The 27,856-nt window shown below is 41.8% G+C and overlaps 1 protein-coding gene across 1 annotated transcript; it reads left to right on the forward strand.

Moving 5' to 3' along the window:
• Window positions 1-27,215, forward strand: OPN5 (opsin 5). Its single transcript, XM_007085094.1, has 6 exons — window positions 1-130; window positions 4,056-4,175; window positions 8,151-8,321; window positions 12,134-12,468; window positions 23,505-23,746; window positions 27,152-27,215. Exons 1-6 carry the CDS (start codon window positions 1-3, stop codon window positions 27,213-27,215), a joined length of 1,062 nt encoding a protein of 353 aa, XP_007085156.1.
• Window positions 27,216-27,856: the final 641 nt, after the last annotated feature.

Raw genomic sequence — 27,856 nt, forward strand, 5'->3', positions numbered from 1 at the left:
ATGGCGCTAAACCACACTGCCCCGCCCCAAGATGAGCGCCTGCCACACTACCTTCGAGAAGGGGACCCCTTTGCTTCCAAACTTTCCTGGGAAGCGGATCTAGTGGCTGGCTTTTACTTAACAATAATTGGTAAGCTTCCTTAATTTTTCTGTGCAAAGGCTGCGTGTAGGAAATTCATGGGCTAACATGTTGACTTTGCACAAGGATTCAGATAGTTATGTAGATATTTTGAGTGGAACTGGAGAGTGGGAAGAAGGTAGAGGATGGGGTGGCATTGTGAAATTCAGTGAATGTTTCATAGAAATGACTCTATTATCTTTATTATTAGTGATGGATATTCCCTTGATCATCACAGAACTTTTATAGCAAAATCACTTATCCTGAGACTATTTTGGTTGCTTTGGGAGTAGGTTTGTCTTCTGAATAGTAAAATTAATGATAATGATATCTTATTTAAATACAGTGGTTCTTTTACTTTTTAAAAAATGCTTTTGATATAATCATAAGATGATAGGCTCAGAAAGGACCCTAGAAATCACCTCCTCTTCTCATAATTGAGGAACTGTCCCCGGACTGTGGTGACAACAGACACGCCAAGTTTATTTGCACCCAAAGTAGAGTGGCCCCATGATGGCATCGCTAAGTGATTTTGGTGAGAGGTGGAAAAATGTATTGATAATAAAATGGGAGTAAGCCCAGGGTCAAAAAGTTTTATGCATAATCCAGAACATGGTGCACCTGCTTCCAGACTGTGCTTTCCAGTGTGGTGGCCATGTGTGGCTGCTGGGTACTTGAATGGTGACTTTTCCAGAAGATGTGCTGTAGTGTAAATATACGCGAGATACTGAACACTTAGCACTAGAGAAAATAATGTAAAGACAGCTCATTAAGGATGTAAAGAAATTGACTACATGTCAAACTCATAACATTTCGGGTATACTAGGTTAAATATATTACTAAAATCAACTTAGTAATTGTCTTACTTTGTTTACTGTGGCTAACAGAAAAGTTTGAAATACATACGGCTCACATTTCTGGTTTACACTGTATTTCTATCGGACAGCAGTAGCCTAGCCGATTAGAATTCAACCACAAAACTTCTTAAATTTAAAACTGGTGTTCTACATTTGGGTAACCAGTGCACAGGTGGGTTATGTCTTTGGGGGTGTCTGCCTTTAATCTTTTCAGATTTGGGTCAAGCTTTGTTTCTCTCTCCTTCTCTCCCTCTCTCTTCGTCTCCTTCTCTCTCTCCCATCTATTTATTACGGGCTAAGAATTTCATTTAACCTCCTGAAATTAGAAAACTCATTAGAAAAGTCTGGAGACACCTCTATGGTCAGTGCTTGAGGCAAAAGGAATTGATGAGATTGAATCAGAAATTCCATGCAGAGGGATTCCCTGGGTCCTTGGCTTGATTGTTAGTTATTATCAGATGATTTAAATTCTGCTTCTTGTAAATGGACCCTCATGTCCTTTCAAACACAAGTATATATTGAGTGCTCATTCTTTGCCACTGTTTAAATTTCTGGGAATACAGCAGTGAACAAAATGGGCAAATTCTCTTTCTGGACAGGGACCATCTGATAGTAAAATCCACACTGCATTTTCATTAAACACAAGTACTTTCAATTATCAGAAAAGGCACAACAATTGACATCTTATAAATTGAATTTGTCTCAGTCAATTGCAAGAATTGGTTTAAAAAAAAAAAAAAAAGTAGCATCTCTAACCTGACAAATTTCTCCAGATAACACAAAAGAGGGAGGGATCACAGTCCATTCCCTGCGCTGGCAGGGAAGATCTCAGGAAGAGAGGTAACCAGGCTGGGTGGGTTGGGCAATCAGGAAAATTTCTCACTTGTTTTATTTGGGGATGGAAGGAAAATCCACAGTCAGTTTGAAATGGGCATGCTGGGGTGAAGCTAGAAAAATAGGTCCAAAAAGAGTCCCCAAACAAAGGGAATATCAGATGACTCAGGGAGCTGGGAGTGGAGCCGAAGATATGTTCCAGAACAGCCATTCAGGGTGAGGCCAGGGTCATTTGGAGGGATTTAGACTCATCCTAGACCCAGTCTTGGATTTGGTGCTATGTCTGTTTTTCACCCCTCCTAAGATAGGTATGGGAATATGCCCAGATTCCTTTCAAGGAACCAGAGTTCAATGACATTCTTGGTGAGTTTGGTTAAATACTGGAAGTCTTAGGGAAAATTGGAAGATGAAAAGACAGATGTGACCTTGGATAGAGGAGAAATCAATTAGAGACCCATTTCCACCCTCAACCCTTTTACTATAGATACTTGGTTTATTATTAACAGTCTGTATATGAGATTTCATTGTTTTGTATTCAGAGTGAGAGTCAGGATTTTGATCATCAAAAAACATACCCTCCCCCCCCCCCCCCCCGCCTTTAGCTTCTTAGTCTTGTTTTCCTTTATCATCAAAAATAAGTTTGCATTCTCTTGATAATCCCCTCCAGAGAAGATTGCCTATGGGAATAATCTACATGCAGCTGATAGTTGACTTTTTTTTGTGATAATGCTTTGGGCACTGGGTGAAGCCTCATGAAACATTAGTAAAGATAATTGAAGAAAGAAAAAGTGAGAAAATCCATATTCTCAAAAGAGAAGTAGAAAGACAAAGGGTGTTTAAAGGAGCTTTGTGTATCAAATATATATGTATACTTACTGTTTTCAATCTTCTTGGATACAAAGTAGAAGGCATTTGTTTGAACTTCTTCAAGCCATGTCTTCACGTTTTAATAGCCCAGTGTGCCTTGCTAGCTGGTCTCCTTTAATGAGATGTAGGCTTCATTTTAGGTGCTTTGCTCTAGAACTCCCTAATCTCTTCTATTTTTTTTCCTCTTCTGTCTTAAGAAAGCTAAAGAGGTTTTAACAGACCATTAGGCAGCGCTGACTCCAGGAATTCATAATTTCCTAAGAGCACAATGCAGTTCGTTCCTGGTGGTTTCATACCATCAGCTGAAACACACATTTCTTTCCTTGCCCCTAAAATGAATTGTGGTGGAGAAGTAGAAATTAACATAGAAAAATCTGGGTTTCTCCTGTTAATACTCTCCTTATTCCTTACTACTAAAGGCAGCTGTACCAGATTCTCATTTATACACAGCTACACTATGAAGCAAGAATTCCTGAAGAAATCTACTCTACATGTTAAGCTATGGAAGTAGGTGTATTCTTTTCTTAAATAAAGTCAGTAGGGATTGGGTCTTTTTTGGATTTAAACTGGGTTTGTAAGAACTTTTGAACAGTATCATTGTAATGCCAAAGCCAATTAGTCATTAATAAAAGGATATAAAAAAGTGGGAACACATTTATACCATTATTGGTAGGTTGGAGGGTTGAGGGTCACTTTCCCTCCCTTTGGTGGGAGGGGGAGAGCCATACTATCAACTGTCACCCACTTCCCCTTAAGACCTAGTCCAGTAGAAGCAGCAGACACCCAGCGTCCATGTGTCCTCAGGAGGCAAGCAGTCCCGGGATGTGTCTCCAGGAGATGACCCTTTCCTTGCAGGGGTTTACGCCAGCCCTATCTGGCCTCTGCCTCTCCTGACTGCTGGTGCTCCCTCAGGAGTCCACGGCGATAGTGAAAGCACCCTGTTTGGTTGGGGTCACTTCAGCGTCAGAATTTATCAAGAGCCAAGGGCTTAACCCTACTTCTTAGAGGGAGGGAGTTCTATAAAGCCAATACCTGGTAAAAGTGGCTGAGGAAGTACTCCATCTTGGGGGCCAGTACAAGAACTGACCATGGGGATTCCCACAGCCTCCTGAGCTTCACTGGGAAATTAGCAGTTCCTTTTTCTGGGTAAGTGCAGTCTTATGATCCCTGACTCCTATCCCTTTGGAGGCAACCCATCCCTCACCTGTCACTCGCAACTCATGCTTTTTACTTCATCTTCTTAATTGAGATTTTTATTTAGAGTCCTCTCACTACCCTCTAAACCTATGGTGTCCATTTTTGAAATTGAGAAGTGTTTCATAACCGAGGGAACCCCAAATCCTAGTGTTAACGGCGGGAATTTATATTTTTCCTTGTAGGGATTCTGTCCACATTTGGAAATGGGTATGTCCTTTATATGTCTTCTAGACGAAAGAAGAAGCTGAGACCTGCGGAAATAATGACTATCAATTTAGCAATCTGTGATCTGGGGATTTCAGGTAACACAACCGTTTCTTCTTTGGGGGTTTGAGCTGTGCCCCATTCTCAAGTCCTCACTGGCCCAGAGATCACCCCTCCCCCATCTCCTTTTGCTCCTCCCTTCACACACCATCTTTACAGAGCTTGTGGTAAGTCAACAGAGTGTGATCAGGCTAAACAGATCATCCATTTAACATTTATTGAGTCCTTTCTGTGTGCTGAGCACGTTAGGTGCAAGGAATACAATTTGGAATAATGCACGATACCTTCTAAGGCTACACCTCAGAGTGTACCAGCTAAACGATTTAGAAGACAGAAACTTACAGATCATGGTTTTGAGCTCTTTTATACCCCTGCTGCCCTTTTGGAAATCTGTTAAACACCAAGGGAGGAGGTCTTAAAGCTTCAGTATGAACGGGTGCCTGGGTGGCTCAGTCGATTGGGCGTCCGGCTTCAGCTCAGGTCATAATCTCGCAGTCCATGGGTTCGGGCCGCATGTTGGGCTCTGTGCTGACAGCTCAGAGCCTGAAGCCTGCTTCGGATTCTGTGTCTCCCTCTTTCTCTACCCCTCCCCCACTTGCACTCTCTCTCAAAAAATAAATAAACATAAAAAAACAAACAAACAAAGCTTCATTGATGGGTGAAGAAGTCTGAGAAGCGTGCCTGGGTGGCTCAGTCGATTAAGCAGCCAACTCTTGATTTCGGCTCAGATCATGACCTCATGGTTCATGGGTTTAAGCCCCCATCAGGCTCTGTGCTCACTGCACAGAGCCTGCTTCAGATCCTCTGTCTCCTTTTTTCCAGCTCTCTTCCACTTTCCCTCACTCTTTCTCTCTCTCGCTCTCTCAAAAATAAATAAATGTTAAAAATTAAAAAAAAAAAAAAACAGTCTTGAGATGGTCTGAGAGGTGAGTACAGGAAGAGGGGAGGGCTGTCTTGCTGATATATTGAAATGTGGCTTCAGGACTGATTGATAGTGTAGGAAGCTTCCAGTTCAGTTCTGGAAATTGGAAATTGGCTGCACAAAAAAGTCACTTGGGGAACTTAAACAAACAAAAAACAAAAGCAAAACCCCAAAACAACAAGAAAAAACCAAACAGCAACAACAAAACACACACACAAAAAATCCCCTTAAAACCTCACCGCTGGGTTTCATACCCAGAATGTTTATTTACTTGATTGAGAATGTTACCTGGGCATCAGGATATTTAAAATTGGTATTACCAGGTAAGTTAATGTGTGGCCCAAATTGGAAACCACTGGTTTATTTGTTGCTTCTTTGGATCCTCTGATAACCCAGCCAAGGAGGAATTGGAATAAAATTTCTCTTTTACTGTAATTTACTTTTAAAATATAAATGATTTTGGATAAGTAGCCTCCCTTTGCTTTCATCTATAAAGTTCCAGGGTTGCCTAGATACACTCAAATGTGCCTTTGGATCCCAAATTCTGCTGATTGGAGTATGGTCTTAAGTTACTAGAATTGGGGAAACTGAGTTCAAACAGCACACATCAACTCCTCTTTCCACTGGAAACTTTTCAGCAATTTCCCACCTCAAACGTCCCTATTAAAATGTTTTCTGATACTTGGTTCTTCCTTCATCAGTGGATTTTTCTGCGGCTGCCAATCTCCAAAAACAAGGCTCAATAATAAGCCTCTACTGTTGAGTCACTGTTTATCACCAGATGTGCTACCCCTGAGAATTTGCATGGCCTTCCTTACTTGGGAAGACTTTACGCAGTATGGACAGGCTTAAATATCAGGAGCTCTTATGGGAAATGCACGTGCACATTAAGAGAAGCATATTACATCATACCCCATGGGTGAAAATCGCCAAGACGAACCCTGGCAATTTGCAAAGCCGAAAAATGACTGCCATTTTAGCGATGGCCACACGATGGCGGTGTCACAACATAAATGATAGCTTTCCCGGTCAACTCCTCCCTGCTCACCCCCAACCGGTTTGTCCCTGGTGTTGAACATAAAATGTTCAAATGAAACCCGCCATTTCATCCACATCCCTCACCAGAGAATACTACCAGGTTCATGTTTAAGGCCGAATTAGACTAAACTTGAATAAAAAGGTCCTTAATTGGTCTGATACATTGAAAATGCTTCCCACCAAGCAAACCTGCTCTACAATTGCACAAACCACCTCGTTATTCTGCATATGTCTTCAGAGTAATTCACCAAGAAAACATTTTCTTCCATGTGCTTTTGCTGATGAGCCCAGATCATTTTTCAACTTCTGAGTATCTCTAACACATTTCCCATTCCAGTAAACCTTAACAATATTTGCCTGTTTTATTTATTTTTTCCTGGCCCACTGTATTCCCTTATAAGCACCTTGAAGTGCATACTAGACACCAGGTGTATTTCATCTATGTAACTAAGATGGCTCACAATTGTGCATATGAAGTAGAATCACCTGGGAAGCTAAAAGAACAAAAACTATATTGAAGTATATTGATGCCTGAGCTTGTTCCACATAAATTAAATCAGACTTTCTGGGGGTTGGCATCCTGGACATTGATTATTTAAAGTAAAAAAAAGGGGCACCTGGGTGGCTCAGTTGTTTAAGCGTTGGACCCGGGCTCATGACCTTGCTGTTCTTGAGTTCCAGCCCCGCATCGGGCTCTGTGCTGACAGCTCAGAGCCTGGAGCCTGTTTCAGATTCTGTGTCTCCCTCTCTCTCTTCCCCTCCCCTGCTCATTCTTTGTCTCTCTGTCAAAAAGAAACATTAAAAAAAATAAAAAATAAAGTAAAACAAAAGGAAGCAAAGCAAGACAAAACAACTCCCCCAGTGATTTTAGTGTGCAGCCAGAATGCAACCATTTTATTAAGTGGAGAAGGGAGAGGCATTCTAGATGACATTCCGAAGGTTTACCAAAGCTCTACTCCAGAAGGAAGCTTAAAATAGTCCCAGGCCCAACAGATACTAATTTCACTCCATCCGAGTCACCTTCACTTGTCTTTTGCAGCCTTTAGCACCCACCCAGCTGACACTTACCTTAAGCGTTCAGTTCGTGTCTCCTCTGCCTGGAACATTTCCCCTCTAGATACTTGCTTGAGTTCTCTAGCAGTGATTTAGACATCTTCCTAAATGTCATGTGCTCAGAGAGGTCTTCCCTGATCCCCTTATGTGAAACAATTTCTATCTATCTCCTTCCGTTTCATTTTTCCTCACAGCACTAATGACTAACGATCATTCCATCGTGTCGTATCTTATATTACAAATTATGTGTTTCTCTTCTCTGCCCTCCCTATTATAAAACGCATTTGTCTGTCTTGACCTCCACTTTGTCCTCTAGCACCTTGCTCTGAGATTGTTACATAAGAGACACTGAATAATTATTTGCTGAATAAGAACCAGTCCTTTTACACTCAGTATCCTCACTGACAAGAGGGCAAGACCACTGGGATTGAAAGCTCTGAAATGGGGGTGTAAGTCTAGCACTAGCTGTCACGACCACTAGAGGAGATGTGTGTCTCACTCACAGAGGCACTCGAGAAACACGTGTTAACTGGCTCCACTTTCAAGAACTCGGTGTACCTCTGTCTACTGAAGAAGGGCCACACCTGGGAGGGGGGGGTAGGACGGGGCTGGCACCTGTGACTAGGGGTTCCTCGGTTTTCCTGGTGCAGAAAGGTTAGAGAACCTCATGATAGAATAGATCAGACGGAGGTTTTAGAGAGCTTCCTCAGCACTATTCCCTCTGGGAGCGTGAAGATTGAATGTGATAGCTGAATGCAAAGGGTGCAAAAAATAGAAGAATGTTTTCTAGAATGTAAAAAACACAAAAACACTAATGGAGGCTGAAGGAATAAATAGTTTAAATCCCGGAAGTCTGGGTCTGGTTGTAAACCAAGGCAACCTACCATCGACTAAAATAGCTGTATCTCTTGTCTGAATAGACTAACTCAACAGGGAGTTGAGGCAGGTGGGTAATTTTAACTGGAGGGAACATCCCTTGACAAATTGCTTGGCCCTCTAGTTGTAGGCAAACCGTTCACCATCATCTCTTGCTTCTGTCACCGCTGGGTGTTTGGCTGGATTGGCTGCCGCTGGTATGGATGGGCTGGATTTTTCTTTGGCTGTGGAAGCCTTATCACCATGACTGCTGTCAGCCTGGATCGATACCTGAAAATCTGCTATTTATCTTATGGTAAGTACGAAGGTTTCTTGTTCCCTGATAGACAAAACTAGTGGACTGTCAGACGGTACCTATTGTACCGATAGGTCATGAACAGAGATTGCTAATAACCTAAGAGACCAAGGGTATTTCTATTCATAGCTCATTTTGTTCTAACATATGTTTAAAGACTTGAACCTGTGTCCATGTAGGTTTCTCTTAATTCTACTTTTATAGGAAATTCTGGTGTGTGGCTACAATGCTTTCGGAAAGTATCATTTCCTTGTGTAAAGTGTGTAAGCTTTGCTGTGCAAACAAAGAAATAAAATGCATTGAAAGGATGTTAGTTCCAAGATGGTTTAGTTGGTTCCCCACATGGTAAGTGTAATTATTAGAAAGATGTTTCTGATCCTCATTGAGGACTCAGGCTCCCCATGATTTCAGAGATAAGGAATTCCAAAGAGTCCAGGTCCAAGTTAGAGAGCTGTGCTGCCATGGGGGCAAGAAAGGGCACGTGCAGAAATGTCACTCAACGTTCTTTTTGTAGTCTTGTAGGTAGAAAGATGAGGGAAGAGCCCGTCATAAAAAATTTTTCAGGGACTAAAGTTTTCTTTTGTTTTGTTTTTGTTTTTGCTTTTGTTTTTAATAATTAGAGCATTCAACATGCTAAAAATACATTTTTATTGCTTTTGCTCCCTGGGTTTCTGCGAACTTATTGAACCCAAAAGAGAAGCATTTGGGCCCTCACGTTTAATATTGAGAACGAGGCACAACCAGGGAATAATACTGGCTCCCTCTGGATAAAACTGCTCTGTGTGTTAATCCGTCAACCGTCTCATTGACGTTGCGACCATGGAGTCAGAGGATGGCCTGGAGCCTGAGGGGGGAAAGATCAAGTCAACTTGATGCTTTCAGTGTGGTAGAATTTTCCTTTATATTTTAAGAGTTTATAGTCCCAAACTCCAAGGAAACCGTTCAGAGGGAGGGTAAGGTCATGGACCATCATCTTCACGACCTAGCACTTTTTTGTTGTTGTTTTTAAATTTGCATCTCTTTTTCTAAACAGATTAAAACTTCCACTAGAAACAACTTAAATCAGAATTTCCAATGATATTAAAAAATATTCGATTGTATATATACTGGATGACTTCAGAGTCAAATTCTTTCTATAAACTTATTTTTGGTTATTTCAAATAAATTTTAAATATACTTATAGATTTTATAGATGAGAAGGCAGAATTTCCACTTCTTGGGGATATTTAAGAAATTCTACACCTTGACGTCTCTGCTTTTTAAATATTTTCTTGGATGTAGGCGTGGTGTCAATGAAAGAGATGATCCTGCCCACCCCCAGAATAATTGCAGGGCATCTCTCCATATGGGAACTGTATATATTTTTCCAGCTTCTTTTAAGATTGAACCTCAATAGAATGGTTTCACCATTTGCTTTGACTCATGCTTAAGCCCTCTACACAGTGTCTTAAAATGTTGGAATTAGAAGACCGCTTGGGAACATGTAGACCTTTCTCCCATTAATGTGATAAACTGTTTTAAGGCATCCCTGACAGACAGCCACTTGGCCTCTTCTTGAATAATTCCAGTGACCAGTGACGGGGAGCTTACTACTGCACAAGGCAGCCCATTCTCTGATTGGTCTGCTCTCATTGTTACAATGTTATTCCTTATATTGAGACAAAACTGCCTCCCAGTAACCTCCACCCATTGGTCCTAGTTCTGACTTCTGGAGCAACACAGAACCAATCTACTAATCTACTCCCTCCTGTACTTGACAGCCTTTCACCATACTCGAATGTAAGTATCCAACACCTCGCCAAGTAACCCTAACCATAAATGCTTATACGTATGCCTATGCACATCCCCCTAAATATATGTGGTTATCCGTGCCAGTGTTTTACCCATTATAATGGACAAGCAAGAGCTGACATAAATGTGGCTACCTGATCCTTACCTCTATCTGGTTGGGCTTGAGAAATTTGCATTTTGTGATAAAAAAATGCCATGTGTTTGAGAAAAATAGAGACAATAGAATACAGATACAATCTGTTATATTTCTTGCGAGAGCTGAGGCGAACACAAGACTGAAAAATCATGCTACTGTAGTCCTTCGTAGCTTGCAAATCAGGCCTGGCATTGTTTCATCGAACTCTTATCAAAACCTGTCAGCAATGTACATCTTATTTACTCTGTTTTACTGCTAAGAACATGGGTGTCTAGAAAGGTTACATGAAAAGGGTCAAGTCCTAGAAACGAGAATTAGGCCGTACTGACTTCCCAAACCACGTGGCACTGAGCAGAGGCAGGCTGGAGTCTGTGATGAAGAGATCATTCGGCTTTTGTTGAATGTGTTCCGATATTTCTTCTCTGCTACTCCAAACCAAGGCAGTAAGGATTCCCTTCTCCAGCCCTTTCTCTTTGAGGTGATAAATGGGGTGTGAAGGTAATTTTCCCGGTAGGCTGCAGCACTTAGATCAGGCTACCCTGTCTTTGGTGGGTGTGTTGAACTTTGGAAAATGATCACTAGTGTTCTACAGCGTTTTTTTTTTTTTTTTTAGATGACTACATTGTTTCTTCTTCTTGGAATTCTCTTTTGGTTGATGGAAACTATTCCTGAAAAACCTAGAGGTTAATTTTGTTTTCCTGAAAATATTTCCACAGAACTACTCTTTCTTTTTTTAAATTTTTTAATGTATATTTATTTTGAGTGCACGCGCGTGCGAGAGAGAGAGAGAGAGAGAGAGAGAGACAAAGAGACAGAGCACAAGTGGAAGAGGGGCAGATAGAGAGGGAGACACAGAATCTGAAGCAGGCTCCAGGCTCTGAGCTTGTCAGCACAGAGCCCTACGTGAGGCTCAAACCCATGAACCATGAGATCATGACCTGAGCTGAAGTCAGAGGCTTAACCAACTGAGTCACCTTTAATGTTTGTTTGAGAGAGAGAGAGAGCACCAGTTGGGGAAGGGCAGAGAGAAAAGGAGAGAGAGAATCCCAAGGAGGCCCTGTGCTGCCAGCACAGAGCCTGATACAGGGCTCAATCTCATGACCGTGAGATCATAATCTGAGCCGAATGCTTAACTGACTCAGCCACCCAGGCACCACTCCACCCCAATTACTTTTGCAGAACATGATACAATCTAGCTAAATCCTCTACCTCTCTTGCCATGGCTGTGTGAGCATGACTGCTGTGTTAGTAACGTTCGAAGGTTCAAAATCTGCTCCCGTGAAGCAGGGTCAGTCACTTTAAGGTCACAGGCAGTAATGGTGGTGGCCCACCGACCCCCACCAACAAGTGCTTATGAGGACAAATGAAATGAGAGACATGGAAGATTTTAGGGAGAAGGGTATTTAAAGGCACAAACAATGTGTTACCATTTCCACCTTTCCCAAAGGACTCTATCTTGGATGAACCATTGATACATGGTTTTTGGCGCTTGGTCCTTCTGGTCTACCAATGGGCCTTATATTGGATAGGATCTCAAAGGTCATTCTAGATGCTTTCTTAAGATCCTTCGTTCATCGTCTTCGGCACCCTCTCATCTTTCTACTGCCCCTCCTTCCTCAGCTTTTGTCCCTTCCCCTCCCAAGGCTCCCGTGTGCCTATGGAAACCTTCCCTGTGAAAGCACTTCTAGTTTTATTTGCGTGGAAAAAGGCCCATGCTCTGGAACTTTTCTCCCTTCACTCCACTCTCCCTCAGAGCTCAGTTATCTGACCACTTCTCCCAGAATCCAATGGAATAACTCTTTGGATGTGGAATTTGACATATCGAGGGGAGGTATTTGGGTACAGGGCAGATTACATCCCGGTAACGCTTTTCTTCTACCTCCAGGGGTTTGGCTGAAAAGAAAGCACGCCTACATCTGCCTGGCAGTCATCTGGGCCTATGCTTCCTTCTGGACCACCATGCCCTTGGTAGGTCTAGGGGACTACGCGCCTGAGCCCTTCGGAACCTCATGCACCCTGGACTGGTGGCTGGCCCAGGCCTCCGTGGGCGGCCAGATTTTCATCCTGAACATCCTCTTCTTCTGCCTGTTGCTCCCAACGGCTGTGATTGTGTTCTCCTATGTGAAGATCATTGCCAAGGTTAAGTCCTCCTCCAAAGAAGTAGCTCATTTCGACAGTCGGATACATAGCAGCCATGTGCTGGAAATGAAACTGACCAAGGTAACTACAGTAACAGTTTACAGAGGTGTTTTGTAATCAATTAAAACATCGTAGGGCAAAGAGGATAGGGGATGCTAGGGACTGGGGAGAACTTAGAGTCCCTATTCATTACATACTGCTCAACTTTGCTATTATTTATCTAAACCTTTGTAGTGTTTCTTTTTCTTGTTTCTGTCTCTCATTTACACACACACACACACCCAAACACATCTGATATTTACTTAATTTGTATGGTGGATCTACTGGGAGCTTATTCTCTCTATTGAATAAGATACTCTTGGTTCTCAAAAATTATTCAAGTCATAATAAGAATAAGTTTTAAGCATCATGAGATGCCTCAGAGTATTTGTAGTTTTGTACAGATGTTGGTGGGTGTGAAGGACATTCTGTCACCTCGCATTATTTACCATGTCTGCTGTCCTATGGGAAGCTTATCTTAATGCAATATAATTCCTGCAGGGTTGAGTTTCTTGGTAAATGCTAACGTCAAGGGTTGACAGCTGTTTAGGCATTGTAGTGTAAGGAATGGAACACACAGTTTGAAAACAGACTGGGGTTTTCATTCCATGACCAACACCTGTGAAGTTTGTGACCCAGAGCTAGACACTGAAATTCTTTGAATCTCTGTTTCCTCACTTGGGCAACAAGAATAATACCATTGATCTCATTGGATTGTGGTGGAGATTCAACAAGATAAAGCAGGTTATTCTGTCATTTGGTGCATAGAAGGTGTTGAAGAAGCCGCAGTTCCTTTATTCTCTTGTAATTTTAAAGAATTCTGGGAAAGTATGAGGCAGTGGTCTTTCCACTTTCATCCTGTCCTACCTTTACGTTGAAAAATATCTTTTCTGCACACACGTCAATATAAATGACATGCAGCTAACACCGTCAAACTGTATATTTGACACTAGGACATGCTAATTTCCATTTTACTTTTAAAGATGCAGAAATAAATGCAGATTAAGGTTCTAACCATTCCTTTTGGTCCCAACCAATCATATTACTGATATCCCACTTTCACGTGTCCTCACAACCTACCTGGGGACCACTTGTCTCGGGACCTATAGTAACAGTTCCCTCTAGACCCGGGGTCGCTTCTAATAAGTCAGGGCCTTGGTTCTAGTAATATTCCTCTCTTCACACTGCAGATGTTTCGAGATGGTGCAAGGGTGTCTTGGTTGCAAAGTGTGAGCTAGAGATTCTTCATGGTTCTGGTTGACTTTTCCTTCCTGAGCTCCACCTGCTGAATAAAGACAAGCTCCGAGGGAAGTTTTCATCACTGCAAATCTATGCTCATAATCTAATCATAGAGTAATTCTATTGGGATGAAAATGTAGAATCAGGAGTCATAATCTACTTCTCTCTTATAATTGGTTGTAAAATGGAAAGAAATGTTTCCATAAAATCCAGGATCAGGAATTCAGTTCTTCATTTCTAGCTCTCCTTTTTGCTCTTATCTGTGATTAAAAAAAAAACAAAACAAAAAAAATTAATCCAAATAAATTAATCCAAGTTAATTTCGGATTACATTTAATCCAAACCCTACTCAGGACCAAGTACTGTTTTCGGGACACAGTAAATACAACAATAATAAAAATTTCTCTTCTCAGTGCTTTATGAAAATACGCCCAGAGAAACATCGTATCATCCGTCACACTCGTAGGTGGATTTGAGTTCAACTTGCAGCCCCGTTATTTGGCATAGCAGAAAGCTGCTCAGTTGTCATCTGACTTCCTCTCACTTCTTGCCACCCTCTAATGATATCGGCTTCAAGGCATTTTGATGGTCTTGATCAGTGAGTCCAGATCCTGATTCCCATGGGGTTCTTCTCCAGTTTCTCTGAGTCTGTTGTTATTCATCATCTGGTCTCTGGTTAATGGAATTGCCTAACTCCACCCCCAGCCAACTTTTATAAATACCCTGGCATCTTGTTCTTTGTGTATTCTGGCGGGTGGGCAATTTGGTGAATGATTCTGAAAATCATTATGCATAGGAGGTGAAACTCAGCACACACCATTTAATTTGGGTTGTGGTCATCATTCTCCTTGACCTGGACTGGACTGTATAGATCAAGTATGCAGGCTTACTCAGCCCAGCTCAACCAGAGAGATATTAAATGAAAAGTGTAGGCATATATATGTATGATTTTATTTTATACGCATCTTCTTCTAACATACACTAAGTGGCATTATATTACATATAATGTCTATATTGTATATGTTATATATTATCCAATATGTCTGCATCTCATTTGTATATATAAAACTTACATTAAAATAGCCTGAATATAACATGCTTCTAATTACTTACACTTAAACACAAAAAATGTAAATCAAAATTCAACCCACATTGATAAACATAGCTTTCTATTTTGGCATCTTCTGTGCTAAATTTGAAATGTTTTCAATTACTAGTTAATTTTGATCTTGATTTTTTTTTTCTACTGAGTAAAAATAAGTAAAAACAACCTCATACTGGGCCTTTTCATCGTCTGAGAAAGCTTTTCCTCCATTCAACTACCTCTTAGGACTGAGCAGTTTGCTCATTCAGTTGGTGCTTCTGATCTTTTAGAAAAGCCTGGTCTGAAAGCTTACTACTTAAAGCCCACTTCCTTGGATTCTGGGGTCAAAATCATTTACTTTTCTGGGGGCTCTAATTATTTCCAGCTGGGTTATTATCTGGGCCTGCATTTTGCCAGGCTGGTCTTATCAACCTAGAAATTGACATTCCATTTACAAATATCTCTGTAGTTTATAGTTTTCCTCTAATTAATTTTTTAAAAATGATGCTTTTGCCAGCCTTTTCTGGTAGGCTGAGATTTCACAAGAGTGCAAACAGAGGTGTGCAAAAAAAGCCCAAGAAATAAAACAAACAAACAAACAAACAAACAAAAGCTCTTTATATTTCTATGACTCAGTATAATCTCATTTTCGTGCCTACATTTGACTTTGTAATGCAAACTTAATATTAGACAATCAGGATAAGTTCAGTTGCTTTGGGGTTTTCCTCCTTCTCCCAGGGCTATGTATAAATTCCAGGGAGATTTTCAGAATTCCGTAGTGTCAATGGGTGGGGGGGGCTCTTGGTCTGGTTGTTCATTTATTGACCCTGGTATTGCTGAGATATTTAGGTTTCTTTCTGATCTCAGTCATCAGCCGTCATGGGTCACTTTGCATCCTGCTTGTTCCAGTTAGAAGGTCTCTTTAGGCTCGTCAGCAATTCTAGTTACTTCCCTGTCCTTTGACTGCAACTCATCATGTGTATTTTGGGAGCTTGGCTGGGACCCTGGGAAGTTTCCTGCCCTGGGACCCTGGGACCCTGGGACTCTGGGAAGGACCCTGGGAAGATATCCCTAAATGCATTAAGGGTCTTTTGCTCCCCCAACACCAACCCTGGCCCCTTGTGTGTAGTTCAGTGGAGTCCCTCAGGACAATTTCTCAAGGTCAGTTACCAGCTCCTCGGCGGTCCCTTCACCTTCGAGCTGTAGGCCTTTTACCCACTCTTGGGTGGGAAACCTGTAACCACGTGCATGCCTCTAAAATTGTTCCCATTCAGTAAGACTGATGCTTCCAGGCCTGCAAGTTTCTGGCTGTGGATGCTCGATGTCATTTTTCTCACATCCGAATCCCCTTTCTCTCAAGTATTTTCTCTCCTGTAAGTTTCAAATTTCTATTTTAAAACTCACAAGCTGAGAAATGAATGTTTTACTTCTTTGGATATTTCTGCTTGAAAAAATCTTCACACAATGCACTGAACACTCTTGCTTCTGCTTTAATGAGGGGGGTGGTGGAGTAACAGGAAGAAAATACCAGAAGCACAGACTAATTTTTCCAAATATTATTATGTGGTATGGATTAGTACTTCATATTTATTCATTTAACACATGTAGATCATCTATAAGTTCCAGGTCTGTAATTAGTATCTAGATCCTTTGGGATCTGGATTTCTGCTCATTTCCCTTATTTCCACCAAAACGCCTTCCTGATCGCCCCTGGCTAGTTGAAGTCCCTCTGTAATGGGCCATAGGAGCACTTGGAACATTCGCTTTATTGAATCCCACGCTGGTCCCTCTTCTTTGCTAGTAGGTAGGTGAGCGCAAGTGCTATGCGTCCTGTGTGCTTCTGAGCCTCACTGCCTAGGGCCTCCTAGACGCTTAATCATGATCACGATAATGAATACATAATTGAATAAACTAAGTTCATCTAATTACCTTGATGAGCGGTAAGTGGTCCCTTGACCCCTGGCTGGAGATCCTCCGTCCCTTTCATAACTGAGAGGCATTTTGTTTTGCTTTGTTCTTTCACCCTGAAGTCTTTTTAAAAATCACAAATGTAAATCTCTGCTTTCCTCAAATGATTATCTCTCTTTTATTGTGCATGGAGTGTTATTTATCATGGAGGGGTCATAGTCAGAGAGCCCCCCCCCGGGGAGGCTTCTGGGTCAGTTTGTGGGAAAGTGGAACGGCATTGCTTTTTATTTTTTAAACCGATTAATTCATTTCCTCTGGTTCTTCATAAGTGCTCTTAGTTTAAATGTCACTTCTCAGAAGAGCATTGCCCGAATTGAATTCAAATCTTCCTATTACAACGTGTCACTGCTGTCTTTACATTTTCTTCTTAGAGCTGGTTCTGACTTATAATTAATTTATGATTGCATATTTATTTTTGTGATTATTTGCTCAATGTCTGGTTTTAACATTAGTCATTAGTTGTTACTGTGGAGTAACAACTGTATCATTTTGTTCGCTTTGTGTCCCCAGGACATAGCACAATACCTCAAATATATATATATATATATATATATATATATATATATACACACACGCACAATTATATATATATTATATAATAATGTCATATGGTATAACATATAATTGATTATAGTATATTAATGTAAGTTAAATATAAATAAATATGAATAAAGATGTATACATAAATATATGTTAAAAATATATATTTGTTGAAGGAAAGAATTGCAATTAGGAATCAATCCCAGTTTTGCCTGTGACCCACTTTAGGGTCTCAGTGAGCTGATATTTGTTATTTATTTTGGCTGCCAGTGGCTGAACCCCTTTCCATGTTTGGAATTTCTGTGTTAAGGAACTTCCAACATTTTGAGTCTTGCTGGGGGGTGGAGGGGAGGAACAATATGTCTGAGCAAAGGATGACTCCTAATTTAAAAGATACAGAAGGACCAGTCATGAATTTTCCCAGATTCCCTTGCAGCTGGAGTATAGCCATAACCCTAGGCTCCAGCCAGTCTGTCTCAGGAGCCAGTGTCACCAGCGAAGGGGCAGGGAGATGACCCCTGGGGGCATGGCTGCAGCAGCAGTGGTTTCTGCATCAGGGCCAGCTCAGGCCATCCGTTTTGGGTGTCATTTCTGTGTGGTTGGCCTCAGTCCTATGTCCAGCATTCCCAGTGACACTCTGTCCTAATCAGCCCATTCCTTTTCTGTCTCCCTTGGCCAAAGTCAAGTTCTGTTACTTGCAACTCAGAATCTTAACTGATTCACCTCGGAAAAACCACTTCACCTGGCTGGGCTTCGGTTTTCTCATCTGCGAGAGAAGGTGGGAGAGGGGAGTTAAACGCTATCTAAGTTACCTTCTAAGACTCTCAGGTTGTATCAAAACGGCTAGATTGGTGGATTAAGCACCCATGGCGATCACTCTTATTGCTAAAACCACTTTACCTCTCCACCTCAGTACGTTTTCCCTCTGAGTAGTGGTTTCCTCACCTTAAGGGCTTGGTTTATCTGTAATGACCAGTGAAGTCTCCCTTGTTTTGCAGAACCAGATAGTGAGAGTTCTTCAAGCCAGCCGCTGCCTCATTGGGGAATGTTGCGTTCAGTTTTAGACCAAAACCCCAAAACACAGATGTACAGAGCGATATGACCTAATTTACATCCTCTCCTTTCAATCTCAGCTTTTGCTTGTTTATAGAATAGTGGTATTTTAAGATTTGAGAAAGTTGCAGCTGGGAAGTGCAGAACACTCCTCCTTCTTGTATGTCTTTTTTTTTTTTTTTAATACAAATTAATATTTTCTACTTGGATCACAACCAGGGCTCACATGATGGTGGACACATCAAAGCTGTCAGAATTCTTTTCTTTCTAAGTGCATGAAGAAGGGCCTTGGATGGTTGGCCTTAGTTGTCCTTCTATCGATTAAAGAGAAGGGAGGAAGAAACTCAAATGAGACATGCTTAGGGTTGTTGAATTCCTCTATTTCTTCAAAGGTGGCGTGCAAGCTATCACCACCCTTATTTTTGTACCTGTCAGGAGCTGAGGTTCCAGTGAAGGTAGGTCATGTTAAGTTTATCACCTTCCTTCCTCCTTGCCATTGGTGGTGTCACTCAATGGCAGGCTGCTTGCGTGTGAGGGGTGGTAGCCGTGTACCTGGCATTGACTCTTGCATTATCACATCTTTTATTTATTTATTTTTTAAACTTTATTTATTTTGAGAAAGGCAGAGAGTGAGCAGGGGAGGGGCAGAGAGAGAGAGAGAGACAGGGAGAGAGAGAATCCTAAGCAGGCTCCACGCTAGGCATGGAGACCGACATGGGGCTTGAACTCACGAACGGTGAGATCAGGACCTGAGCCAAAACCAAGAGTCAGACGCTTAACCAATTGAGCCACCTGGGTGCCCCAACCATCCATTTCATTGTTCAAGGTAGTACACAGATTCAAAATGAGAAGCCTTACTCATATCTGGGCAAAGGAGCCTGGTGGAAGGAACTGAAAGGGCATTCTCAGAGAACCCGGGGTTCTGTCTCACTCACACTATGGAGCCAAACACAGTTGGAATCCAAACCTGAGTACTTCTCCATCTGTGATATTTGCACTTTTGCACACTGCCTCAGCACAGAGAGGGCAGGACATCCCTTTTTGGAAACCATGTCTGCTGGACTGGTGAAGATGAATTGGACCCACAGATAGAGCCTTACGTAACTTGGAGAATTTACTTTCAATTCCACTGTTCTATTATTGCTTTAATTGATCGATTCGCTAGAATCAATCAATTATGGACAGTACTGCTTCTGGGACACTTCAATTAATGCCCTTGAATTTAGCTGGAACATACAGATATCCCTTTGTCCTCTGCAGCAAGGTATGTTTAAAGTGAACTGGGTTGCAGATGTGTGATTTTTTTTTTTTTTTTTGTAGAAGCAAAACACATATTCTGTGAATTTCCTCCCACAAAAATTGCCTAATTTAAGAACTGAAGTTTTACTGTTTTCCAGTAAACCACAAGGCAGTAATAAAAGTGAAGCGATTAAAAAATAAACAACTTCGAAAAAGCTGACAGGTACAGGTGTCTGTGTTAGATCTGGTTTAAGGACACCTGGAAAAGAAAATTTGGAAAATGGAAATGAGGATACACTCAGAAATGAGGAAAGCAAGGAACAGGCTGATGAAAAATTAAACACGTTCCATGTTGAGTAGAAAGCACTGGGAAAATGAATGTAACATGCGAGATTTCTGTAGGGTGTATCTTAAAATGCCTTTAATATTTAATGTTTTAATGTTTAATATTTTGTGGAGTAGATTTTAACATGAGAAGATGGTAAAAAATGAATGTGGCTTCTGTTAACTTTGTATTCACTTCAAACATATAAGTAACGTTCTGCAGTGCTTTTCCATCTAGGCTTTTATCCCTCTTTCTGCTTTAAACCTGATTTCTAGTCATTCATTTTAAAGCACTTAGCTTAATTCTAATCAGAAAAGCCACGATGATGCATTTGCTCTGTGTTTAAAAACCACAGTACAGTTAATTCTCCTATGTTCTTTTAAAAAGGATAATGTAATGCTAATGTTTGAAGTCCTTTGTCTTTCCATTGCACACTCTCATAAAAGTAGAAGATACATAAAATGCAGAAAACATTATGGACTGAGTGCCAATCTATTTTTTGTCAATGACTTTGACGGCAACCCAGAATGCAGCCTTTGCAATACTGTGAAATCATCATGTGAGTCACCAAAGGATAAAGGCAAGAGCTATGTTAAGTTCCCAGACATCTGCTAAAGCAAGTGTTATTTATACAGTTATTGTTTATTTGGGGATTTAGAAAAAGGCCCTCACTTTGAGCCCTGTGGCATCCTTTCTATTTACAAATGAAGTCACACAGGCCAGACCAAACCAAATACAGTTTCTCCCGGGGAACCCTCTGCAGAGAGGTGGGAAAGCAAGCAGCGGGATTGCATGTGTGATCTGGGGCTGGTGGATAATTGTTAAGCACGGGCAAGTATTTTGGATCAGGACCCTAAAGGAAGGCTGCGGGACCCCAACACAGGGCTCAGGACTTGAAGGAGGTCCGCGCTCACTTCATTCATCGCTATGAGATTTAGACTCTATTTGTAAAATGGAACGAAATGAAGGTAACTGATGTGTGTCTCAGCGGCAGTTCATTTTTAGAGATGAGCCTTGAACTTCTTGGGTGGAATTTTATAACGTGAGACTTCCAGTAGGTGTTTCAGACTTCTTTCTTGACACGGCCCACAAATACGGGGGTCTCAGGGCAAACACCCTGCTGCTGGCTGTTCGGAGGTCAAGTAGGGGTAGGACCATTCCCTGCATATAATAGCTCTGCTCTCATGCGTATTGAAATGCACATGTGCTCAAATGACCTTGTTATAAAACAAAACAAAACTTATCCGGTTGAATTTCTAAAACAAAAAAGCATGCATGAATGTTGTTGCTTTAACTATTACTAATAAAGCATTTTGTGTCTCATTCTTCATCCTTGATCCACTACGCTAGCTTGTCATGACCTTCATACCGGAAGCTGTTATTTTCCTTCTTGAATAAGAGGATGGGGGTGAGGGGCGCCGGGGTGGCTCAGTCCGCTAAGCGTCCGACTTGTCTCAGGTCATGATCTCACCGTTGGTGAGTTTGAGCCCCGTGACGGGCTCTGTGCTGACAGCTCCGAACCTGGAGCCTGCTTTGGATTCTGTGTTTCCCTCTCTCTGTTCCTCTCCAGCTCACACTCCCTCTCTCTCAAAAATGAATAAACATTAAAAAAAAAAAAAAATTAAAAAAAAAAAAAAGAGGGTGGGGAAAGAAGTGGTGATGCCTGCCTTGGATAGTTCCATTTTTTCATCTTCTCTGGGTTTTGGGGAACTCAAGGATAAAGGAAGCTCCACTTTTCCTACAAAGCCCTTATAAAATCACAAAGATGGGTCTGATCATGCTCTTTCTGGCCATGTACTCATCCCTGTTCTTGCTATGGTGGCCAGGGGCCTGCAGGCCTCTGCTCAAGCTTGGGTCACGCGAAGCCAGCTCTATGCGACAGGGGTAGAAGGGATACAGGCAATGCTGAAGTAGAAGGTATATGAGGCAGAGGAAAATAAACAAAACCAGACGTCCACTGCACAGCCCTAACGTGAATATTGTTTCATGATTTCTCCTACAGAAAAAAATACTCTGGTAGATAATAGTGTAAAGAGACTTCGAGGTTCGTGCACTCTGTCTCAATTAGGACGTGAAGTGGCTCCTGTTTAAAATGGACACCAAAGCTCGGACCTCATTTGCCAGTGTTAGTACTCGAAGCGAGAGCCCTTCTATTTCTTATTTACACTGCAGCCTAAACAAACTGTTACAAGTGGAAATTCTGTGTGGCCAGGGATGGTGTCTGCTTTGCTCATTGCTTTATCCCCAGCACAGAACATGTGGGAATACTCACCCTTGTTGATTCAACGAATGAGCAATGAGTTTTCTACCTCCTATTTCTTCCTGCCCCAGTTCATTTAGCAGAGGTCAATCTTCCATTTGTTAAGTCTCCTGCTCAAAAACCTACTAGTGCCTCAAAGCACATGGAATGAAGTGCACGCTTGGTAATATGCTCCACAAGCCCCTGAATATACGCATGTTGTCTCTCTCTCCAGGCTCATCTCATGTGCCAAAGTGAATTGTTTGCTAGTTTCTGTACAAACCTCACACATACCTGTGCCTTTGCTCACACTGATCGTACTGCTATTCCTTTATTTTAACTTACCAACATGCAGGTTATATGCCACGTCTCCCGCGAAACTGTTCTGAACTTGCCCCGTGCCGTGCAGTTTGGTCCTCCTCCGGGCTGGCACTTAAATCCTACTCTGCCGTGTACTGCAGTGGTTTGTATTCCAGAGGGATACAGCCAGGCACTAAGGTGTACTAGTGTCCCCGTTAGCGCTTGGCATTGTGTCTGACACAAGGCACTTGCTAAAAAGGGGTTGTTGAATTCAAGTGAGATAATCCATAGGGTCAGGTAGTTACAGGGCACTAATTAGGGCTACGTCAGTAGGGGGGCTGGGTTGCAGATGGTGAGAAACTAGTGAGAGCGTTTTAAAACCCTGTCTCTAATTATTCTTTGATCTGAAACTTTAGAGGCTCCCCCAGGTAATTATAATTTTGTGAGAGAGAAAAGTCCTTTCTGGAAAAGTCTTGCTTAATGCAACTGTGTCACTTTGGTTAAAGCTTGGCGATTCTGTTTTACTTTATATCTAGTGAATTTCCACTCTCTGAGCCTCACACTTGAGAAAATGAGCCAAAAGAAGGAACACTTGATAGAAATCTCTGAAGAAGATTCATATTAAAATTTCCAACAAGAGCAGAGTTTCTGTTTCCTGAGGCAAATGAGTGATTTCAAATTTCTTCAAGGTGAACATATTGTCCGTGTACCTCTGTGAAAATACGATGGAACATATTTTCCATCAACGTGGGTTGAGAAGTCTTGGAAATTTCAGGGGCACTGATGTCTTCTTAGCATGAGTTCATGCCCAATGTAAAATTGGACAGCGTTTATAGGGTTAAACTTTGGGTCTCTTGGTACATTCCAATTCTGGAGTAGAGATTGGATAGGATGTGGTAAATGGGATAAGGCATTGTAATAACTTCTTCTGGCTGAACATCTCTGAAGTCCATCTGAAATGTCTCTCCTATGGGCGAGATAAATGTAAAAGGTAATAGACTTTCTTGGGTGTAATTGGGCTGCCGCTCCTCCTCCCACCCTTCATTTCCACCCAGTGTTTTGACTCTGTTCTGTTAACTTGCCCTCGCCAGGTGGCGATGCTGATTTGCGCTGGCTTCCTGATCGCCTGGATTCCTTACGCGGTGGTCTCTGTGTGGTCAGCTTTCGGAAGGCCAGACTCCATCCCCATCCAACTGTCTGTGGTGCCAACCCTACTTGCAAAATCAGCAGCAATGTACAACCCCATCATTTACCAGGTCATCGATTACAAATTTGCCTGTTGCCAAACTGGTGGTTTGAAAGCAACCAAGAAGAAATCCTTGGAAGACTTCAGGTAAAATTTTGGAAGCTGGGAATGAATGATGCTGTTTCACAATCCTATGGGATTCAAGCCACTCCGATATGCTATCTTCTTAGGCTTAGAGCTCATCACTTAGGAGTAGTGTAATGAGGACTGTATTTTTCTGTTCATCAAAATTCCTGAAATCAAGCCATCAGATATGTAAGGTTGAATGTCATGGGTAGAGGATACCAAACGGATGCTCTATTTGAGCAACCCCCATTCATCCCTCTTCCTTATCTAGGACCAAATCCATTTTACCCCAAGAGTACAGTTCCACATGGCAATGATCCAAAATTAAGTTCTCACAACAGAACAGATTCTCCTGTTTGAGATGTTTCTGCTATTAGCTAAGAGTTCTAGGATTTGGGCGGGCAAAGGAAGGAGAGAAGGGAGGTGACATATTCTGCTCTCTGTTCAGGTTCTTTGTGTTATTCCCACAAGAGCCCCATGTTGTCCCTTCTCTTTGTCAGACAAGGAGATGGAGGTAAGGTAAAACAAGTAAGGTTAAGGTCAAGCGAGCTGCCTGTGTTTACGCAGCCAGCAAGTAGCAGAGCAGAGGTTTCAATTCGGGTCCCCTGGGTTTCAAAACAGTCTACACTGTTTCCGCTACGAAATGAACAGATGAGTTTGGGAATCCAGCACCATAGTTCCCAAAGGCTCCATGTGAGTAAAGAGTTGAGAGTGATGTGTGGACTTTGCGTCCAGTTAGGGCCAGTCTTAGTAGAGTGTAGATCAGGCACCTGAATGCATGGTCTGAGGTGAGGGGTGTTGAGAAGGAATGGGTTCTCTGATTTCCATTAATTCTTACTCACTGGATGTCTGGTTGTTTCCCAATACTATTTTCCTGTATCGAATAGGAAACAGAAGAGGGAAGAAAGGTAGAACTAGCTTTGAGAAGATATGGGTCTTTATCTTGTTCTCTCAGTGTGCTGGAGCAAAGTGGTTACGTTTTTGACCTTTAACGTCCTCGCCATGCAGGGTACAGATCAAATGAAAAAAAAAAAAAAGGCACAAAGAAACAGTATTGTCATTGTTGCTGGTACAGGGGAAGAAATACACAATTTGGAAGTAGAAGATTAGTGTTTGGTTCATTTTTCTGTATCCGGGCAAATGAATTACTTATAACTTAAAATTGTGACGAGCTGCTTGTAACAGCCGTCATTTGAAACTGTAGGAATTACACCAAATGCATGTTTGGAAAGGGCTAGGTGACAACTGTTCGTGGTTTTTGTTTTGTCTTGTCTTTCTTTCACGTTGTTGGTGGTTCATGCCTTTTCTGTGGAATTGGATAAACTCAAATGCTAAAATGCATCTATTTCGGCAGTAACAGCACTTTTCCCTTATCAACTATTAATACTTTATTATGAATGCAGGTTAGAGAGAGTGTTCTTCATAGAGCAGTTGCGGGAGAAAATAATGGGCATTTCTTCCTCTGAAAGAGATGGGACTTTGACAGGAATGGCTGAAGGCAGATTGCACCTACCTCATAATCTTGCCTCGGACTGAGTCTGTGTTCTGTGCCTTAGCTCTTCAGGGTAGGCAGCACATAAATACTCAATTGCGCAATTATGAAAAGAGAGAAATTTATGAGGAAGGCAGTGACTCAGGGCCTCAGACCTTCAGAAAAGCCAGCCAGCCAAGAGTCAGTTCAGTTCACCTGCTCCTGTTAGCCGTTGCTATGAAATACAACAGTTGGTTGGCTGAAGGACAAGTGCTGTTTTCTTACTCCGGGGTCTCAGCTTTCAGTGGAAAAAGCAGGCGGTAGCGCTAAAAAACCCTTGGGTTTTAAAGTCTGGAACATCTTTAGAAAAGGAATGCAGAAGCGGTGTGAGGAGTCGCCGATTTTTAGAAGGCTCTCTTCAGAGAAGAACTTTCCAAAGAAGCGAAAAAGCAAACATTTTGTCGTCGTTGCCCTTGTTATTAAAAAACTAAGAAAGTGGGTAACATAGATGCTTATAGAATGAGACGAAGTGGTAAGAAGCCAGTCCAGAGTGGTTAATGCTCTGCCAGAACAGTTTAAATTGAATTTAAACTAGATTAATTGATATCCTTGTTTTTTTTTTCCTTTTCTGAGCTCTGGAATGAATTTGCTTATAATGGGACACCCTCTTGGGAAATATTTTGCATTCAAATAAGAAAGCTAATGTGTTGAATATGAGCTTGTGGAAATAAATTTTGAGTGGTTTTTACAGTTCATTTAAAGTTAACTAATTCCCCCCGCTGAATTGAGTCCTCTTGAGATTTTGGTAGAAGCTGATGAACTAAAGCATGGCCAAGAGCCCTTTTTGACAGGCTGTCTGTTATTCATCTCATTTGGGTATCCAGATGAGGTCTCCTGTATTTTGCAAACAGTGCTTTTCTGCCCTGTTTGTGTATTGGAGACACCTGGGGAACATGGAAAAAACTAATGCTCCCTGGAAAGAGATTTGGCTTCCACTGGTCTGGATTGGACCTTCATTAGTTTGTTTGATTAGTTAGCTCTCCCAGATGGTTCTCGTACCCAGCCATTGTTGAAAGCCAGTGACCCAGAGCCTGGAAAAGGAAAACATTAATAGTTCAGAAGCCTCTCACCCCACTTACACAGAGACCAATGAGGTCATCTACATCAGTGACAGGGAAACCAGACTTCAGGAGCTAGGCCAATCTTAGATGCAATAAAACGTTCAAATGACACGGGGAATACATAGCGAAGGACCGAGGCATTTTACATTCCTAATAGTTTAGTAAAGATAAAGTATTAAAAAAGTACTGAATTCTGGCATTGCCGTTGTAATAAACCTTCCCTCACCACCTTAATTTGAATGCTGTCCTTCACTCTTTGTAGGTAAGATACAGGGCCCAACTGACTGGTTGGTAGATAGGTAGGCAATGTAGTTTGTTCTAGGGACAGAAAACTCACTAGGCCACGCGGAATGTGCCATGAATAAGTGGTCTGGTTTTGGAAAGCTCCACTCAAGGGATTTCTTGACTTTGAATATTTAAAAAAATTTTCTAATGTTTATTTATTTTTGAGAGAGAGTGAGGGAGAGAGAGAGAGAGAGAGAGAGAGAGAGAGAGAGAGAGAATGATAGAGTGCAAGCAGGGGAGGGGCAGAGAGAGAGGGAGACACAGAAACAGAAGCAGGCTCCAGGCTCTGAGCTGCCAGCACAGAGCCAGACGTGGGGCTCAAACCCACAAACAGTGCGACCATGACCTGAGCCGAAGTCGGACGCTCACCCGACTGAGCCACCCAGATGCCCTTTGGTTTGGAATATTTTAAAGTGATTTATTATTTGCCTTCTCTTTCTAGTTCAAGTCTTGTGTCTATAATCTTCATGATAGACAAGACTGATGTGTATACATAGTATGTGTCTGTGTGTGCGTATATATATTGTGTTTTTCTTCTCCTGTATCTAGGCTGCACACTGTAACCACAGTCAGGAAGTCTTCTGCTGTGCTGGAAGTCCATCAAGAGGTATGAAGATGGGCACGGCATCACTCATGGACATAATTATTCACTTATTTGCCTCTTCACTGCTGTTGATGTTTGATTGTGACTACACTTTTCTCTTTATATTATATTTTTATATTTTGTACACTTTCCCTCTTTTTCCTTCAGCCAGGATTTGCTGGGGAATGCCAATGGCCAAGTGGAAATTAGATTGTAGGATACTATGTAAGGAATATTACCAGGATGAGCCTCCCTGGAATTTCTTTTTATTGTAATTTAAAACCTAATTGTCATGCCCCAAAGTATGAAGTCTGAGATACTGAGAAAAATGTTTAATTACTTTATTTATTAGCATGTTATTTCATTTCATTATGTCATCATTATTTCTTAATGTAGGGCCAGGGTGGCAGTTTTGGGGTTCATTCAGGTGGGTGATTGTTGGGACTGTGGTTCTTTGACTGGTATCCGCTTCTGGTTCTTTTTTTTTTTTTTTTTTTTTTTAAAGAGAGGGAGAGAGAGCATGAGCAGGGGAGAAGCAGCGAGAGAGGGAGACACAGAATTTGAAGCAGGCTCCAGGCTCTGAGCTGTCAGCACAGAACCGGATGCGGGCCTCGAACTCACGAACTGTGAGATCATGCCCTGAGCCGAAGTCGGACGCTCAACCGACTGAG

Source organism: Panthera tigris, chromosome B2, assembly GCF_018350195.1.
Source record: "Panthera tigris isolate Pti1 chromosome B2, P.tigris_Pti1_mat1.1, whole genome shotgun sequence".
NCBI classification, from domain to species: Eukaryota; Metazoa; Chordata; class Mammalia; order Carnivora; family Felidae; genus Panthera; species Panthera tigris.

Coding starts and splice junctions, on each gene's coding strand:
- OPN5 (XM_007085094.1), top strand. CDS start 1: ATGGCGCTAAACCACACTGCCCCGCCCCAAGATGAGCGCCTGCCACAC. Junction 8,322..12,133: donor AATCTGCTATTTATCTTATG/GTAAGTACGAAG, acceptor TTCTACCTCCAG/GGGTTTGGCTGAAAAGAAAG. Junction 12,469..23,504: donor TGGAAATGAAACTGACCAAG/GTAACTACAGTA, acceptor TGCCCTCGCCAG/GTGGCGATGCTGATTTGCGC.